General features: G+C 34.3%; 1 protein-coding gene across 17 annotated transcripts in view; it reads right to left on the bottom strand.

The window, feature by feature from the left end:
• Window positions 1–21,340, bottom strand: part of ANKS1B (ankyrin repeat and sterile alpha motif domain containing 1B) — a 1,210,519-nt gene that overhangs the window by 875,280 nt on the left and 313,899 nt on the right. For all 17 annotated transcript variants that reach the window (XM_037845547.1, XM_037845538.1, XM_037845540.1 and 14 more), the window contains exon 9: window positions 8,492–8,635. In XM_037845547.1, the coding sequence (XP_037701475.1) occupies window positions 8,492–8,635 (144 nt within the window). The remainder of the gene's footprint in view (window positions 1–8,491; window positions 8,636–21,340) is intronic.

Below are 21,340 nucleotides of genomic sequence, written 5' to 3'. Positions count from 1 at the left end.
CAAAAATCTTAAAAATTTCATCAGCAATTTGAGGGTATATATAACATGCAATTTTTCATGGCTATAAAATAAACATTGTTAATAAAAATAGTTTCACGTATTATGTTAATAGACATAATAAATTATCCTAATAAAAACAAAGAATAAAAAAGACAATAAAATCTATACCATTTAGACAAGCACTTCAAACATTTCACTGAATATAGTTTCAAATTCAAACACAAACACACAGATGATTTTGCATAAATTGGATCACATTTATAGTGCAAGTTTAAAATGTGTTTATTTCACTCTTTTCCTTCAAGAAAAAAATGCCATTGTTATCTTTCCTTGTAAATAAAGAGGAAACTATATAATCATTTCTATGGCTGCAGAATATTCTGTCATAAATGCTCTGTAATTTATTTAACCAATTCCCTATTGTAATACATTGTGCTGGTTTGAATCTATTATGTACCCCAGAAAAGCCTATGTTCTTTTAATCCAATCTTGTGGGGGCAGACCTATTGTGGGTGGGACCTTTGATAAGGTTGTTTCCACGGAGATATGACCCTTCCCATTCAAGGTGGGTCTTAATCCCCTTGTTGGAGACCTCTATGGGAAGTAAAAAGGCGGAGACATTCTGGAGAGAGCTCAGGACACTTAGGAAGAAAATGCCCCAGGAGAAGCAAGAAAGACCCATAGGAGAAGCTAAGAGAGACAGAATCCCAGAGACATTTTGCAGAAAGCCATTTTGAAATCCAAACCCAGGAGAAGAAGGACCAGCAGACTCCGCCTGTGCCTTCCCACATGACAGAGGAGCCCTGGATGCCATTGGCCTTTTCTCCAAGAAGCTATCCACCTCTTGATGCCTTAATTTGGGCATTTTCATGCCTTAGAACTGTAAATTTGCAACCTAATAAATCCCGATTGAAAAAGCCAACCCATTTCTGGTATATTGCATTCCAGCAGCTTTAGCAAACCAAAACAGACATTAATCTTGTTTATGATCTTTTTTGCTACAGTAAACATTGATAAACATCATGTACTAACCTGCTTATCAACTTGTCCAATTATCTCCTAACGTAAATGTCTACAGTTAAATATACTGGATAGAAACATACGCATATTTCAAACTCTTATACGTAACAGAATTTGCCTAACCATTTTTGAAAACAATTCGCCAGTGTATATTAAGATCTTTGAAAATATTTTGGATTGGTCTGGGATTCTGCTGTGCAGTGGCACTAGGTTTGAAGGGGGTGTCCCTGCCTTCAGGGAGCAGCTAAGTGACAAAGGGATATGTGCTTGCATGGGGGAGGAGGTCAGTGCCCCAGTCCTGAAGGAGGGGCTTTTGGGTGACAAAGGGATGCATGATGGTGACAGATTACAAGGGGCAGGTGAGGATAAAAGCAGCCAGCGGGGTGACAGGCTGAGGTGGCACTCCAGAAGGAGCAAGCAGCTGCATTGTGACTGGCAGTTTGGCTGGGGGAATCAAAAAACAGAGGCAGTTGTGAACAGTTGTGTCAGGTTCAAAGAGAGACTCTTCCCAAGTGAATCCCAACAAGGGCATGCCACAACATCTCCGCACCCTTGCAGAGTTGTGGTCTGGTTCAGACGCCAGATTATCCCTGGCATTAACTGATCGATACTCAGCATCACCATCCTGTCCTCAGTTGCTCTGGGGCAAAAGGGTGGCCTGCGGAAGACCTCTGCTTGCTCACCTGTGAGCAAGGTCAGGGGAACACACACCTTGCAAGGTGTGGTATAGAAGCAGTGGAGGTGCCCCCAGAGATGCTGTCTTGATGAAAATAGCCATGAGCTTTCATTCAGTGGACACATTTAAAACCTCCATGGGAAAACTGTAGCCACAACTGTACAAGGGAGAGTATGCTACATTCAAGTATGCACTGATGTTTGAGAGAAACTTTATCCACATCAGGAAAAGAGAAGTGATCCATGTGAACAACCGTGACTTCAGGGTGACTGTGCACATTGCATGCACCAGATCCAGCCTTCAGCTACCTGATGTCATACTGCTGGCCAGACCAGCTGCCCCCTGTGGAAAGTATGGCAAATGTGACTGTACCACCTGGGGGGGGAGGCCACAAGCCAATGAAGCCCTTATAACCAAGCAGGATGCTTCCCTTGAAGTTTGTGAAGATACCTATCCATGACGGTGAAAAACAACAGGCCTGAAGCTTGCCACTGGCCACTCTTATTACCCTCAGCTGTGCCCCCGCTTCCAATACAAAATAAAGATCTTTTTGCTCTTTGGGAAAATCTCCTTTGCCTCATGAGAAAACCAATGGAGTCTTACAGTTGTACCCAGGCAATTCCAGCTGGCGATGCAATGGCCATACCCGTGTTTGAAGAAGAGGACAAGAATCCAATGGTAAGTCTTTGTGGAGACTCTATCTAGGAGACGCAGCCGGGGTGCTTTGAGAGAGGAACTAAAGACTGGTCCTATAGAGCCTTTAATACTCTTTGGAAATTGCATTGCATTTGAAAGAGTTCAGGGCTAAAGGACCCTCCATTTGGAAGCCCTGCCACCTTGGGGAGGTTCCTAGTGCTTCTCAAGTGTCCCCCAAGGCTGCATTTCAAGATTCCTTAGCTGTCAGCTCCTCTGATCTCATATACAATGTTATAATATCATCTACAGCATCCTGACCATCCAGTCTGTTCTTCAACACCTGTTCCCAACCCAGGCAGGCTGATTGGTCATAGGAAACTTTTAACTATTAGAAAGTCCTTCCTTCATATGAGCAATAATAGTCTCCCCATACCATCCATGTACTGATTTTTGTATACATTAGTGGCAGTGGAACATGGACAATTTGTTAGTAGCTATCAAAATACAAAATGCACATACACCACTGACCAGTTGTCTTACTTCTAGGAATTAATTCTGCAGAAAAACTAATGCAAGTATATAAAATAAATGCATGAGGATGTTCACTGGTGAAATGAAATAGGTATATGAGGATGGTCCTGAAACTATTCAAGCAAAACTGGAATGACCATTGTGGGGTACTATAGAGGGAATTCCTGCATCAATGGGGGATTGAACTTGATGATCTCAGATGTTATAAGCTCTTGAGCTCAGCTACAGGAAAAGAGTGGAACAGACCTTTCTGCTATCACTTTCTTCTCTGTTTTGCTTGTTTCTTCTCTCCCTAGGCACAGGCCATGCAGTTATATGGAGAAGGGAATAAAACTCAGGTCAGCATCAAGAGCTTTCACCTGGATCCTGAGGTTTTTGCAACCCCTCTTTTGGTTATGCTGCTGGGGGGGGCGGGGGGGGACATGGAGAAAATTGAACATGACTGCTACTGATGCATTCATGGAAGCACACACTCTCACAGACACAAATCAACAATGCTCAAAAGGGACAGGGGTGGCAGAAGCAGTAGTGACAACAGGCAGCAACCAATTCTGCACACTCAGGAGAGAAAAGCACAGCACAAACGAGAGCAGGCTTCACAGATCAAGAAGGAAGTAGAGTCAGCCTGGCCCATGGCAGGTGCTTCAAACTTGTCCTTAGAGGGTCTTAAAATTGTTGTAACAAGTGCTGCAAGCATGTCCTTGCTTTCATAGGATACTTCCAGCACAGCAAGAGCTGCTAGTCTCTCCCCAGACAGGTAGCATGAGTGCAGTGAACTCGAAGCAGAGACGACCAGCAAGCCTGTAGCAGAGACAACTAAAGGTCCATAGTGGGACCCCTCATCTCAGCCTTGCAGAATGAAGGCTACATGAGTGAATCACATGGAAGCCAGAGGCTCTCCCAAGACTGAAGCCCAGAGGGAAAGAAAGGAAAACGACAGAACTGCCAACAGAGGGACATTTCCTTTACCAAATGATGGGGAAGGGTAAGTTAACATTCTTCTTCTATTGCTTGGCCCACCATGGAACCAATAGGGGTGGAAAAAAGTGTTCTAAAGAAAACTCCAGCCTCAGCCTCACCTCAAAGGGTCTAGGTTATCAAAAAATTGGAAGGGACATGACAATCTACAACTATTTTAGGGTCTCCAAAAAGAGCCCCAGCAGGATTGGTTCATTTTTGCGGAATTTCAAAGCCCTCCCTGCTGCAGAGAGAATAGTTCTAGGAAAGAGCCTTAAAGCCTATTGTACTGTAAATGGCACGGAGGTGGACCTCTTGTCTATGACTGTGAAAGAAAGCCTCATCTACCACAATAAATATTCATGAACTCAAATTCTCTGCTAGAATATCATGTGCTTGGTTAAGAGGAAGGGTACACTAAAACTAATGGCAGTTTATCACAGGCTCTGAGCTACCTTTAATAACTTTCCTTTCCCTTGATATTTCTGAGATTAAATGAATGGATGGATGACAAAATTAAAAGGTGAAGATTACTCTTATTCACCAAATATTCTCATCTATTAATTTAGAGCCAAAGCAAATTCAAAATATATAACCAGAAACAGAAACAACCAAATAGGAAGCAGAAAAATGTAAATGAAGCCAAGAAAGCAGCATATTACAGAGTTCTTAAAAATCCAAGTTTTTACAAATCCAGCCTTCAGTAGGTTAACTGTTTCCTCTTTTAAATGGTTACCTTGAGAATTGGAGATTATACATGTGAAATATCTGACTCAGAACAGGCAATGCATAAATGGTAGTGATTATTATTATTATTGTCAGGAGTGTTGAGAAACAAATTTGAGGCTAATCATACTTTCTAGAAAGGGCTTCATTTTCCCAGTCCCTTCATTCTTGATTCCCCTTCCAATTCTTTGTCCAACTTAAACCTTACTTTACTGCTTTGAAATTATACTCAGCTTTTGAAAAATATTGTATTTATATTTGTATATATTTGAGATAACTAATATATGCAACATATTCTCCTATAAAAGTTCTATTTACACTAAATCTGCTTAGCCTTTTCTAATAATTTTAATCCCAATTTTACTTAGAATTCTAAATTTTCATGAATATGAAAGGTATTGCTTCTGTTAGAAACGCCAATAATCTAGTTATAATGGAAAGATAAAATACCATAATAATATTCATAAACATAAATTTAAGTGCCTGTTTTAGCCTGTTCACTCCAACTTTAGGATTCTTGGGGGTAGTAAAAAACTTCTAGATGAAACATGAATAGTATCTATTAAAATCTAAACAAAAACTAAAAATGTCTCTGAATGCCTATTTTGAACACAGAACAACAGAATTTTACAAATGTAAGATCAATAGGATCAGCCAATGTTCTCATTTTGCAAGTGAGAAATCTCAATTTAAGAGCCTGAAAGTGATTTATCACATCGTTTTATATTCTAGAACCAAAACATATAGTTAACTTTGCCCCTGACTGTCTGCATTCTTTCCACAGTCCTATTGTTTTCAGCAGCTTAGCACTATGCTTTGAATACAGAAGATATTTGATAAATGCTTGCTGGGTCCAATTAAATCAAGGGTTATAGATGTGAAATAAATATAATTTATTCCAATCGAATAAACTTGGGAGCATGAAATTTGCATAGCACTACACTAATTGCACTGATTCCAAAAGCTACTTGTAAGGTAGAGTGGTTTTTCATTAGGCCCTATATGTACAGTGCTTATGACTTAATGAATTTTAATGGCCCACAAAGATGTCTCAGGCCTGAAAAAAGTGGCTTCAAAATATGAAAAGGAAAAATTAATGTGCTCAATTAAATGTCTGAAAAACATTGTTATATTTAGTATTTGTAATTTTTCAGTATTTGAAAGCATTTTGCAGGTTAGGTTCTTGCTTTTAAAATTCCAAGTGTTCAAAATACTACTGAGAAATCACAGCTAATCATAAAATAAATAACTTTTACATAAACAAGTTCAAATGCAAAGCTACTTAAAAAAACTCATAAATTTACAGTTTTCTTAAAAGAAAGTTTACAAAAATAGAAAACATATCCTCTCACATTTTCTAATCAGACAATAAGATATATTAAGTAATAAAATGAAATAGATGCCCAGAAAATCCCAGGTAATAAACTAAAAATCCATATAATGAGTTCAAAGTTGTTGCAACTTATAGGAAAAATCTACATTTGATATGCTGCTGCATCATAATAAATGCACTAAACTATAATAAAATTATAATTTTATAGCAAAATATGAATATTTATATACCAGCTAAAGGATGTGTTCCATAATAATTCTCTCTCTCTCTTTCTCTCTCTTAATCTATATGGTGAGAACATTTTAAGAAATCAAAGCTGGAAGACTAAAATAAATGGGTACATATCACTCCCGGTTTGTTAGATTAAATCAAGTGAAAAACAATAGTGCTTCTAGGTAAATGTATAGATTTAATAGCAGTAACAAATAGGGATACTTTTTTAAAACTTAAAAATAGTAAATATAAAATATAAATGAAAAATGTAGGCAATCATGTCAGCTAACAGATTTGATGTAATAATGATTTCTCCTGCCAGGTATTATATATAACAATATCAAAAATGAGTTATATGGTTTGGAAAGTAGTATAAATCCAAAACACCAGAATGAAACATGAGAGGAATGGGAGTTTCAATGCAAAGTCAGAGGAAAACTAGATATAAAGAAGTAAAAAATAAATATAGAGCCGTATTTGGAATTCATGCTAAAAGGAATTCTAGAGAAGATGAATCAACAAAAAATAAGAATATGAAAATTATTTCCCAATTGATAAGTTCCAATCTGATTGTTAAAAACATACACAGCATACTCTCACACATATATAGATATAAGTTAAGGCAAAAAGAAAAGCAGGAGTCTAGGAAACATTTTGTAGTAAATGTAACTAGGAAAATATTAACATCTAGAATATCTGCAGAGTTAATAAATTTACTGAAGCAGTATTAGTCCCCACAGAAAAATGGTAGAAGAAAAAATATCTAATTTTTAGTTTTTATAATGAAAAACTTGTAAACAAAAAGCAATATACTACCAGTCCTAATAAAAATGACAAAACAATAAAAGTATATGTTAGTAAGGAGGTGGAGAATCAGATAGTCATATGTTATTGACAGCATTTTGATTAGTAGAGTGATCTATTATAATAAGAGCCCTAAAACTAAACATATATTTTGTTCCAAGAATTGTACTTTTTAAGACATAAGGCTAGGTAATGCTTAGAAAACCCATTTGTACAAAAATGTTAATTTTATAAAAGAAAGAATGGTGAAAGCATTGAACTGTTAAGCAGATGAGAATATATTAATAAAATAAAGTCTATTATATTTATTAATTTCCTTTCCCCTTTACCCAAGTACATATGACGTAAAAATCTACATATAAAAACTTTAAGTGAAGAAATAAAATCCTAAAATATCCACATTTCTTCACTGATTCATTCAACAATAACTTAATTCTGACTATATGCCAGGAATTATGCTAAGCACTGACCGAAGATGTTGAACACAACAGACATGAGCTCTACCTTTTTTGGAAATCATAGTCCAGTATATATTGGTAACAATTCTGTAAAGCTTAGGATCAATTGTCTTAAAGTCCTATCAATAGTACAAGGTAAAGAGATATTTTAAGCATTACATCTGATTTGATTATCCTACTCAGCTTACAACAAAAAATTACTATTGGAATTTGGGTGGCTATGATCAAATTCTCTGTGGCATGGACATGTGAAAAATGTGATTCCTTAGACACAACTGCTTGATCTTTGTTGCAAAATAGAAATAATTATTTTTAAGATATAACAGTCTTCTGGCCGATTACTGTGAATCTTTCATTTTCTATCATGGACTATTTAACCCTTTACCATTCATTACACTTTCTTTTGTATTAAGTTCTTTTTCAACTTTTTCAGAGTTGTTTTCATTGTGGTGTCTAAGTTCCAACTCTGTTTGAAATATTTTTGCTCATTTCTGAAACTCCTCTAAGGGCTTGTGGTCCATAACACAACAAAAATTTGGATCTGATAAAAGAGAATTAAAAATGACTTAATGAATTCTGTAATGATTTCAGACATTTCAAACTTGTAGTCAATGTTTTAGTGTTCAGGTCCCATTTTTAGATTGTACTCCAAAGTCCTCAGTGATGCACAATATTCTACACTGTTTCCGTTGTTCTAAGAAAAAAAAAAATCACTGACTATGATTTTAAAGGGCCCTAGAAGTATTATCTTTAGATCACTTTTTATTGTTTTAATATAAATTGTGATTTAATTTCAAAACAGCATTCTTTAAAATAGTATCTTCCTAGATCACAAATCTTGAAACCTCATAATTAATACAACTTTTCTGGAACCAGCAACATAACCAAAATAAGACAACCACATTAAATTATGTAAATTATGTGAGTGCATATGCGCACACAAACACAGCAAGTTACATAATCATTTAATTGACTTTATCTGAAATGACCCTTTAACTGAATTACTGAATTTTGTAATTATTTTTCTGTTATATAGTAACTGTATTTTCAGGAGGGGAGGGAAGATTTAAGATTTACTTAAGAACATAAGCAACCTTTTTTATGTTTTATTGAACATTAATGAAAGCAAACCTTTACCTGTGCAAGAATGGGAAAGCCAAGGTTCCTACATCCATTACAAGGAGTTAATGCTTCCCAAAGTCCTGAGGGCCCACATGTGTTTTCATCATCTTCTTCTTCTTCCACCTCTCCTGGTGACAAATTTATTGTAGATGATGTCCTCTGAAATTAAATTTATATTATACCAATATATTATCTCAATGTTATTTAGATATATAACATTAAATAAATTAACTAAATTACTCATTGTATATAGTAGCAGGCAAAAAATCAGCTTACTTCTAGTCATAGTTATGTAAATTCATATACATGTAACTTAGTCAAAACATGCATTTTTCAATTTAAGTTGAAAGTAAAAAACTGGATATGACTTATAAAATAGGATACAAAGTTCATAATAAAGAATAGGATATGGCAATGACCAAAGAAAGTATTTGAATAACAACAAATGAGAAAAATATTATGATTTTCTTTATCAAGAATGTATTTTTAGGAATAAAATTAAGGAAAAATGTAGTCAGGGAATAACATGAAAATATTTACTGAAATAGGAATGGCTATAAAACCCATTTTTTCACCATGTCACCAAAACTGAAATTCATAAAATTTATTGTACATGTAACACAGGTAATACTTATAAAATTCATAATGTGCCTTTCCTATTGAATATAGTTATTTACTTTTGTTACCTCCCAAATCCCCCTAAAATAACAGTAAAGGGTTTAAAATGTTTGAACCACAAGGACAAGGAGAACAGGAGTGCTGCTAGTAAATGGGAGCCATCAAGTAAACCTTTGAACAATGATAAGCAGATGGGTAGGTACTACCTGTTTTACCAAGCTTGAGAAAAGAACCGAAAGCAAACTGCCTGCAAAGGCAGGACTGAGAAGCAGGCCTGTCCATGACTCAGCACTCTCAGGAGGGCTTAGAAATTGAAGGGAGGGGCTGCCTGTGAAGGTGTAGGTGAAGGCAGGACTGAAACAGGTTGGAAACTCAATATAAGGAGTTAGACCTCAGTAGACCCCTCTCTTTCCTTTCCCAACCAGGAAACTCACCTTCACCACCTGGCAAGAAGTTAGAAGTTTGATATTTGGAGAGGTTGAGGCAAATAAATTAAGGACATTAAGAATCCATGTATAATAAGCACATGGGTGCCTCTCTAAAAACAAAGGAATTAAATTAATATCTATGCAGTAAATGAAGATTTCCAACCCACCAAAGTGCCTTCACATATTTGCCCTTGAGAACATAGCATCCTCTATGCAGAAATTGACCTCCCAAGAAACAACATCTATATGTACTCAGTAAAATGGCAGGGTCTATGCTTTAACCCCTACTGTGAAGCCCACCTTTCAACAAACTAAACAGTTTCTAATTTTTCAATTAAATACAAGTACCCAAAGATTGTCCCATATTTGAGGAAAGCCTCTAGCAGAGACCAAAACAGAAACCATTATAAATAAGAAGTTATAAATAATAGAAGAATAGAAGATAATACATTCACAAAATAAGAACAGAATGATACATAGAAGGGTTAGAAAATAAATTGAAAGAAATTTCCCAGAAGGTAGAACAAAAAGATGAAGAAAGGAGAAAAGTTAAGAAAACTAGTTCATCAAACTAAAAGGTCCAACATCTGAACAATAGAAGTTCCAGAAATTAAGAAGACAGTAGAGACCAGAAGAAATTATCAAATAAATAATGCAAGAAACGTTGCTAGAACAGAAGAAAAATTCCATATTCAAGAGTCTGCTCAAAATGAATAAAAAACTATCTGTATAAGTTCATGTAAACATCTTCAGAATGTAGCATTCAACACAATACTGACAGATCATGATTACTGAAATTATCAGATATACTTACTTATTGGATTGCATATCACTCCCCATTCCCCCCCAAAAAGTTGTTGCTTTAAAAATAGAAGACTCTCTTCTTCCTATTTGAAATATTAGTTTTACTACATTCACATTTTAACTTTCCCTTTATAATTCTCAGAACCAAGAAATTATGAAAATAATCCCTCAAGCAGTTACTGTATGTAAAATACAGTAATAATAGCCACCAACTAATGAATACTTTCTATGTGAAACATAGGGTCATAGGATTATTATCTATTAATTCTTTTAATTCACACAGCAACTCTTTGAGGCAAATACAATTAATTTAAGGCAAAAACTAAGGCACAGAGAGGTCAAGTAAAACCCAAGGTCAAAGAGTTAGCAAAAGGCAGAAACAGGATTCTAACCCAGGCTAGTTAAGCTTACTCCCCCCTTAACCACTATGTTTCACGGTCTCTCACTTGGGTCAAATCTTATAAAAGGTAGTATATTAAACAATAAGCTCATATACTTGCAGTTTAAATCAAAGAATCATATTTTTAATATGTTTCAGCTAGATGACACTCCTGAGCTCTGAGGCAGTCAGCATAAATTTCTGTAATTTTTGCACAGTAGCTCATACTTACATAAATATACATTTCTCAAATTAGTAATTAAAGGTGATACACATTTGTCTAAAGGTGGTTATCACAGGGATTTCTGAAACTCTACAGATCCTGTGGGTAAAAAATTCTTGGGAAATCTAAAACCTTAATCTAGCAAGAGCATCAATATTTGATCAATGCTGTCTACAATGATGAATAAAATGATCAAACAGGCATCTCCTTCACCAACTCATGATCATGAGGTGGTTTGAACATCAACATTGATATGACATGGCATTACAAACCACTGCATACTTGGCTAAGAATTATCATTTCATAGACTGAACAGTTAAGTTTCCATTTTTGTTAATGGTGCTGTAATGATTCAATCCATTAGTACAGGAGACTTCGTTTTTCTGTCTCTTTTTCCTTCTCAAAGAAAAATTCTGTTATGTCTCTTCCCTGCTCAGAAACCTCTGACCTCCCATTGCACAGCAAATAATATCCAAATTCCTTAATTTTGTTCCAAGGTTCTACAGTCAAACTATTGTCCTTTTTCTTATTTTTTTATGCTTACTTCAGATTATAATTAAGTGGAAATATGTATCCTTTCCTAATCACACTCCATGCTCCTATTTATGCATTATTTTCTTGCTTAAGAGTTTAGGCTCTAAAATTAGACAGTCCTGGATTCAAGACCCAACTCTCCTACTTATTAGCTGTGTGATTTTCAGCAGACATGATCACTGTCAGCCTCACATTATCAATGCAAGGGAAAATAACACAGTAAAACCTCCCTCACAGGGTTTTTCCTGATAAATAAATGCAGTAATGAATATACTGTGCCTGACATGTAATAAGGTTTTGATAAATACTACCACTTTTAGCCATTATTTTATTATAATCCCACTGATTCTTCAAAACACAGTTCAAATTTCACCCCTTACATAAAATTTTCCAGATTCCCCACAAACAGAATTACGCCAACCTCTTCTGAATGTTTATACCTTTTGTATGAGTGTGTGCATAATGGTATTTCATACACACCTTGAGATGACAGAGGCATAGTGGCAAAGAGCATTAGCTTTGAAATCACAAAGGCATACATTTAAGTCCTGGCTCTTCCATTTACAAGCTGTGTGGCTGAGTAAATCACATAATCTTACTAATCGTCAATTTCCTTATCTGCAAGTAGGTATAATAATTCCTACTTGATAGGGCTATATGAGAATTAAATTAATTGTTTGACAGTGACTGTCACATAAAGAATAACCAATAAATACTATTATTAGTAGTAATTTATCATGGAGTAGTATACACATAAACACACACCACACACATACATATATGTGGCTTGCTAACCCTAGTTAACTCTAAGTTATTTACAAGCAAACATTGCCTTATTCATATTTGTATCTCTTTACAATATGTTTTTTATAATGAAATTAAATATTTATTGAATGAATGAACTTCAAACTCTCATTTTCATTTATGTAGAAAATTTGACTATATTAAGGGGTATATATAGTCACATCACAAAAAATCATGATTGTTGTTTTAGTTTTATTGTATATTAACCATTACCAGTAGCATTAGCAGAAATGAAAACATTTATCAGTGGTTTAGCACTGCCCCCTAAAGTCAGCATATAAATTAGCTGTATAAAACCATAATTTTCCACTTGACTTCTTTACAATTAGAGATGCCTGGGAAAGATTTTGTCAAACTAAATAAAGTCTTCAATTTTATATGTGAAAGAAGCCACATGAATACATTTAAACTCAGTTTCCTTTATGTTGAATTCCTTTTAAACGTCATGTTGAATTCCCTTTAAACCTTTGACTAGAGATCCAACTGTGTTACCTAAAATTCCAGATGTCAGGAAATTCCCCCATAGAAAATAAACATATATGTATATTTTAATCCTATTAGCTTTCTTGGTTGTAACATGGTAATTATGTAGAATGACTCTACATTGTTGCAATGGACAAAATAGACACAAAGCATAAATAGCATGGGGAGACAAATTTTTATTTTCCAGAATAATTGTATCAGTCTAACATTGAAATGGGATTTCCCTGTAAGATGGCATAAATGTGTGTGTGTGTGTGTATTATAATGGCCACTTACAGTTCATAAAATATTTTCAGATATATAATAGCCAAATAAAGTAGAGTGAGAGACAGCCCTATGTTGCAAGTACAGAGACCAATGCTAGAGATGTTAGTTAATTGGCAAGATAATCCTATAAGGGGAGGTTAGATTATAATCAAAGGATCAGCGACTCTAGGTCCTATTATCTTTCTATCACACCATGAAAGCACACTCCTAGTTACTAGAAGTCTTCCAAGGAACAATAGATGTTCAAGATGCCCACAAAGGAATTTCTATGTGATGTGTTGTGACAGCTTAGCGTGGAATGTCTTTAAGTTCTTTTTTTTTAACTCTAAAATTCTACAAGTCTACGCAGTTCAAATGTATACAATTCAAGAACAGGATCACAGAGCTCCTTTAATCCCTATTAGACAACTCTCTAATGCATGTCTTTAAAAACACAGTGACAGCAGGGAAAGTCAAAGATTATATTCATATGTCCTGTCCAAATGCTCCTGAAGGAAAAACATAAACATGGGGTAATAGACTTTGCCAGATACAAGAGAGCAATGTGTGGGTGGGGGAGAGGGATGATAGAATGAAACAAGACCGTCCATTATCCTATCAGAAAAACAAAAAACAAATTGAAAAGTAGGAAAATATTCTAATAGAACTGAGGAGGCATCAGGCAAAAAGACAGAATCCAGGAAGGAGGCAACAGTCAGAAATGGAGACTAAAACAAGGGAAGACCATTTGGAACCGGAGTTAGAAATCTGGACTACATTGTAGCATAGCCACAGGTCTTTTTATCTTTGTATTTCAAAAATGAAATTGCTATTGATTTTTTGCAAAATTTAAAGTAATATATGCTTATTGTTAAAAAATTTCAAAATAAAAAGTTATAAAGGAGAAAGTGAAACTTTCCTAGTGTCAGTCCACTGTAAACATTCGGTGCATGTGCTTCCAGACTTTGAACTCTTGTCTGATGATTTTTGTCAGGATAAATTCATAAATATGCAATTGTATACCAAGAAGTGTGTCCATTTTAAAGTTTGACAATGCTGCCTTTCACCTATTCTCCACACAGTGAACAGAGAAACTTTTTTTCATGTGAGAATGTGATCATGTTACCCTCTTCCTTAAAATCCCTCAACAGCCTCTTACTGCATAGCAGGTAAAATTGAAAATTCTTAACATGATCCAAAAGGCTGTGCAACTGACACTTACCTTACCTCTCTATTCCACTACTGCCATTATTCTTCTCCTTTGCTTATAATGTTTTAAATACACTGTACTTTCTTCTTTCCCATGAATATAAAAAAAGTCCTCTTACCTTATACTTCACCAAACCTTACCATATTTAGTTTTCTCTGGCAGAGTCTGTTAACTGACTCCCAATATACATTTTCTCCTTTGTCTTTAGTAATAGAACACCTAGTCTTCTTCTATAATAGAACCCTGACTCTCAGCTGGTCATATGTCTCCTTTGAAAAGAGACTGTATTTTCCAACCTCTGCTGCAGTTAGGTATAGTCATGTGAATAAGTTACAACCATGGGATATAAGAAGTGTCCTTAAAATTGAAGAGATGCCCTTCTTCCTCTCCATTTCTCATTCTTTCTCCTCCTTCCTCTTTCTGCAGATTGGAATGTCAATGTAATGGCTGGAGCTGGAGCAGTCATTGTGGACCATGATGTACCCTTGGAACTAGAGGACATACACAGTGGAGCAAAAAATGAACTTCTCTCTCATTTTAGGTCATTGTTATCTTAGATTTTCTGTTACTTGCTACTGTATCAAACCCTAATAAATAAAGGCTTGGGCTGTGTACCTCTAAACTATGTGGTAGTGAAATAAAATTCTCTCTCATTTTAGGTCATTATTATTTTGGGTTTTCTATTACTTGTTACTACAGCAAATCCTAATAAATAAATTCCTTTAACCTGGAGCATTCCCTTCCCTTGTCTTCATCAGGATTAATCTTATTAATTAAACTTCAGGTGTGAACTTAAAGCACTTCCTTTAGTAGGTTTTCTTGATTCCACAGTTGAAATTATTCTCCTTTCTTACATGATTTCATTAATTTTTATAGTAATTGTCCCAATTATAATTCTACAGTTACTTCTGTGACACTGGTTCAGCATCTCTGATCCCTGACTTGATCAAAAGCTGCATGATTGCGGAGATGTCTTTCAGGTTAATTACCACGCTCTAGCACTTAGCACAGTGCCTGGCACACGGAAGACTTGCTCACACATATGTGTTGAATGAATGAATGAGTGAATGAATGTCAGCTTGCTCTCAGAAATGTTTTATTAATGTGAACACTTTCACCAATTCTAGGAGATATCAATTTGACTATAAGTGAGATCTTAGCTGTCCATTTACCTCTGGCTCCACTGTGTTCACTTACCCTATGTTCATCCAGCATTTAAACTAATGTAGAACTCAGCAAATAGTTGAGTTTATCAAAGAACCAACTCATACCAAGCATTCAAGAGCAATTTAGATTTTACCCAAAACCCCATAGTGGAGAAGGAAAATGGGCTTTAAATTGCACAATTTAAAGCCTCCTCCTCAACAACCAATATTTTTCTCCATGTAATGATGGTTGAGTGGAAGGGTGCTTTTCAGCTCCCCTTCCACCAATAAATGCCTTTCCTTGGTGTCTATTTCCTCCCGCAAGTTTTACCCATTAGCTCTTCAAATTGTCTCCCCTTTATTATGCAGAGCAATTAAACTCTAGAAATCACCTTATCTCCAAACATGTATAGTCAATCCCATTACCCAGGGGAATTTTTCACAAGAATATTAAGTGTTGGCAATTTGAAAGGCAAATTTTTGTTAACAAAAAATTCATCAGCATTTTTTTTTCAATATTTAAAAAATTGAGGATGTAAGGGTCTAATGGGGCAATGAGATAGGAGGAAAATTAAGTGTTAAGCTAGTTTAGTTATGTCAGAGCTATGACAGTGCAATGATCAAATGGATAGTTCAGTGATTGTATTTCTCAAAAGGAGTAGACTCACTTAACTTAAGAATAGGCCTAAGAAATAGATCACATACTACAATTTAATAGATTAATGATGCTCTGAAAACTTAGTGTCAAATGTAAACATCTATTTAGAATTTTCTGAGAATTACTCTGCAAGTCTACACTATCTCTCCACAACAGCCATTTGCTCCAGACTGGTGAAATTCACAAAAGCTATGACATTTCAGTCTTCTGAGAAATGGAATTTTTTTCAGATCCATTTGGAATTAGCTATGAATCGAAAACAGCTTTTGCTCAGCATAATGTTTCTGAGATTCCTTCTTGTTATTTGGGTATCAGTAGTTTATTCCTTTTTAATGCAAAGTATATTCCATTGTATAGATACACCAAAATTTTTTATACAACCATTTTAATGGACATTGGGTTATTTCCAATTTAGGGCCACTATGAATAAAGTTGCCATGAACATTCATGCAAAAATCTTTGTGTAGTCATAGTTTTGTTTTTCTTGGGTAAATAGCTAAAAGTCTGGGTCACATGGTTTAAGTGTATATTAAAATTTTTAAGAAACTGCAAAGTGCTTTTCAAGGCATTTGTACCATTTTACAAGCTCAGCTGTGTATAAGAGTTCCAGTGGCTCCACATTCTTGGAAGCTCTTAATTTATCCACTCTAATAGGAGTGTAGCAGTACCGCTTAGTGCTTTTAATTCGCATTTCTATGATTACTAATGATGTTAAGTATCTTCTGTGCTTAGAGGCCATTCACATATCCTGTTTTGTGAAGTATCAGTTTAAATATAGTGCCTATTTTTTAATTGGGTTTTCATTGGGTTGGTTTTTTATTGTTGAGTTGAAAGAGGTTTTAAAAAATTCTAAATTCTGTACACATGTACTGTTTATGTAATATCTAAAAAATCTTTGCCTATCCCAAAGTCACAAAGATATTCTCCAATATTTTCTTCTAGAAGTTTGATATTTTTGCTTTTACATGTTGGTCTTTGAGTTATATTAAGCTAACTTTATGTGCAGAGTGAGGTAAGAGTTGAGTTCATTTTTTTTTTTTTCTGGATGGATATTAGTTGTTCTAGCACTATTAGTTGAAAAGACTGTTCTTTCCCCATTAAAGTGCCTCGCCAATTTTGTTAAAAAACATTTGAATATACATGTGTGAGTCTATATCTGAACTTTCTCCAGTCTATTCTATTGATCTGTAAACCTCTTCTCTTGTTATTATCATATTGACTTGACTATCGTAGCATTATAGTAAGTCTGGAACCAAAGAGTGTAAATCCTCCATATTTGTTCTTTCTAAAAATTGTTTTGGTTATTCCAGCTCCTCGGCCTTTGAAGGTGTATTTTAGGATAAAATTGTCAGTATCTGAAAAAAAAAAATAGCCTGTTTGGCTTTTGGTTGGGAGTGTATTGAATCCTTAGTACAATTTGGGGAAATCAGATATCTTAACAATATTGAATCTTCCAATTTATAAACATGGTATATCCCTCACTATACTATGTAGGTCTTCTTTAATTTCCATCAACCATGTTTTATGGTCATCAGTGTAGAGATATCTTGTTAAGTTTATAGGGATAAACATGTATGTTTGTTATTATTTTATTGATTTCAATTTTCAATTGTTCCTCATGTAAAAAAATACAAATAATTTTTGTTTACTGACCTTGTATCTTGCATACACATTTTAACTCTAGCCACTTTTTTGTAGATTATTTCAAATTTACTATGTCATCTGTGAGTAAACAGTTTTACTTCTTCCTTTTAAATCTGCATTTTATTTTTTGTTCTTGCCTTATTGCATTGGTCAGAATCTCTAGTACAATACTGAATAGAAATGATAATAGACATCCTTATCTTGTTTCCAATCTTAAATGAAAAACATTGTCTTTCAACATTATTAAGTATAATGTTAGCTGTAGGTATTTTGTACATGACTTCAGAAGCTTGAGTAAGTTATTTTTATTATTCTCAGTTTATTGAGAGATTTTATCATGAATAGATGCTTTTTCTATAACCATTAAGATGATCATATCATTTTCTCCATTATTTTATTCATATGATGAATCACATTAATTGACTTTGGACTCTTAAAATGGCCTTGCCTTTCTGGCAAATACTCCACTTCATCATGATGTGTAATCCATTACTTTATTTGTTACTATTGGACTTCATGTGTTACTATTTTCTTAAGGATTTTTGATACTTATTAGTTATTATTTATTTACAGTTTTGTGAAATGTTTTTGGTACGACAATTATGCTGACCTCATATAATGAATTGGTAACTTTTCCCTCATTCCTTATTTTCTAAAATGTTTTCACCAGTGAACTATCTGGGCCTGAAGTTTCCTTATGGGGAAGATTTATATTAAGAATTTGACTTTGTTAATTAAAATAGATATATTCAGATATTTTTTCTTGAGCAATTTTTCATAATTTTCATCTTTCAAGTAATTCTTCCATTTCATCAAGGTTGTCAAATGTATTGGCATAAAGATATTCATGTCACTTTATGTTCCTTTTCATTCTCTTGTATCTATATTCATATCCCCTTTTATTCCTGATATTGGTAATTCATGTCTTTTTTTTCTTAATCATTCTAGGTACAGATTTTTAAATTTTATTGATTTTTTCAAAGAATCAGCTTCTGGTTTCACTGATTTTCTCTATTCATTGTTCATTTTCTACTTCATTGATTCTGCTCTTATTATTTCATTCCTTCTCCTTACTTTGGGCTTATTTTCCTCCTTTATCTTATTTCTTAATTTTGGAGCTTAGATCATATAGGCAATGGATTCTATGAATTTTCCCTCTAGCACTGCTTTAACTACACCCACAAATCTTCACATTCTCTCTTCTCATTTACATTTAGTTCAAAATATTTTCTAATTTTCTTTGTGATTTCTGCTTTGACCCAATGATTAATTATGAAGTGTGTTGTTTTACTTTCCACTTATTTGGGAATATTCCAAATATCTTTGTTATTTATTTTTAATTTAATTTCATTCTGGCTTGCTTAGTTTCTGACAAGTCTGTTCTTATCTTTGTTCCTCTATACATAATGTAGCTTTGTTTCTCTGGTTGCTTTTAAGATTTCATCTTTATCACTAGTCTTTAGTAATTTAATTATGATGTGCCTTTCTTCAGTTTTCTTTGTGTTTGTCCTGTTTGGCAATTGTAGAATTTCTTCAGTCTGTGTGTTTATAGTTTTCATCAAAGTTAGAAAATTTTTAACCATTGTTTGTCAAGTATTTCATTTTTTGTTACTCCTCCAGTCCTAACCTCTCCTCTCTTTCTGTGATACCACTGCATATATGCTAACTTGCATAATATTTTTCCACAGTTTATTAAGGCTATGTTTATTATTTCCACTCATGTTTTCTCTCTGTGCTTTGTTTTGGATAGATTTATTTGCATTGTTTTCCATTTTACTGATCTTTCTTTCTGCGGTGTTAAGCTGTTGTTAATTACATCCACTTTATTTTTCACTTCAGATATTATATTTTTCATCTCTAGATATTCCATTTAAATCTTTCTATATCCATATTTCATTCCTCCCACTAATCTCTTCCTTTAAATTCTTGAGTGTATCAAGCATTAACAGTAAATGTTTTATCAACTTGTAGACAAATTCCATCAACTCTGTATTTTTCAGATATATTTCTATTGACTAATTTTTTCACATGGTCATGAACTTCATTTTCCTTCATCTTTCCATGTCTAGTAATTTTTTTATGGAGAACTGATACTGTGAATTTTATATTGTTGAATTGTGAGGTTAGCTGTATTCCTTTAAAAAGTACTGGACATTGTTCTGGCATAAAGTAAAGTTATATGGAGATCAATTTGATCCATTCAAGGCTGGTTTTAAGATTCTTTTTTGGTGGGTCAAGAGTAGCCTTGATTCTGGAGCTAGTTTAGCCCCATGACTAAGACTTAAGTTCCCTTTCTGGGATCTCATGTATTCAGCAAGATCTCTCCACTTGGGCTGGTCGTAATTTGAATGATTCCTGGCTCTATGTGAGCTGCAGAAATTTTTCTGCTTACATATCCCCAGTATTGTTCTTTCCCTGAAGAGTTTTCTTTTTCACAACTGATGGAGTTTCACTCTATGCATGTGTAGATTTGTATGCAGCCAAAACTGTCTCTAAATAGTTTTCTGGACATCTTTCTCCATGTGGCTCCCTCCTCCCTGGTCCTGTGCCTGCAAATTTTAGCTGCTTCAACCTCTCCTAACTCCAGTCTCTGTATTTTCAACTTAATGACACTAACTGACTCTGTCTGTTTTCCCTCCTGTGCTATACCCAGGCAGAAAGCTGGGGTGATTATATGATTTGTCTCATTTCTTTCCTTCTTATCAGAGATCACTGTCTTGAGATCATATTCCTGTCTGATCCAAGCCTGATAATCAAGGTTTGATTTATTTTGTTTAGTATTCTAACAGTTGACAGCAGGATTTATTCCACACCCTGTTACTTTATGGAAGGTTGAAAAAAAACTTTTAAATAAGACATAAGTACTATTGATAGCTGTCTCTCCATTTTAGTAGTTATCAGTAATGTGAGCTTTTCTTTTAAAATTGGATTAATCAAAACCATTGAAACATTATATGCATATCCAAAATGACCAAGAAGGTGAAAGAAATGCACCAGCTGTTTTGTTCCTGGAACAGAGAATTGCACATTCATTCACTTTATAGGATATACTTCTCCCTCTCCCATTACCATCTATAATAAATCTTATTTGACTTCACTTCTTACATTATTCTAACTAAATCATCCTGTTTCCTCTATTTTTCACAAATCCTTTAAATATGTTTCCCAGCCACACTGTCAGTAACTCTCCATTTATCATTTGTAATTAGTCTTTTCCCTCCATAGTCATGCTTTCTTGCCAATTTTATAAATTTCAAATTAAATATATATTCCTGGGAAAATAATCTCACCTGATATTCAATAATTATTTTTGCATTAATCAATGCACACAATCTTAAAAATGAACATGAACTTATGAAAATAACTTCACTAAAACTTAATTTAAATAAAAATTATATCATCTCTTCCCAATATTTCAAATAATTTCATTTAAATTCACCAAGTTTTATTGATAAAAAATTACTGTGTACAAGGCTAAACTTGATGGTGAGGGAAGGGAAAGATAAATATGTCATGAACTTTTAACTCAAGGTATAAAGAGATACATGTATATAAATAACTCGACAGTGATATCAGACCAAAATTATAAGTATTACAGAGATATCAGCAAAAGATATCAGGACATAAAGAGGAAGCAGTCATTTCCAAAGGTCAGAGTGGAGGAAGGAATTCAGAGAAGCAACTGCGT

Source organism: Choloepus didactylus, chromosome 8 (assembly GCF_015220235.1).
Source record: "Choloepus didactylus isolate mChoDid1 chromosome 8, mChoDid1.pri, whole genome shotgun sequence".
Lineage (NCBI taxonomy): Eukaryota > Metazoa > Chordata > Mammalia > Pilosa > Megalonychidae > Choloepus > Choloepus didactylus.
Note: the sequence above shows the minus strand (reverse complement) of the source record. Positions and strands in the feature narration are given on the sequence as shown.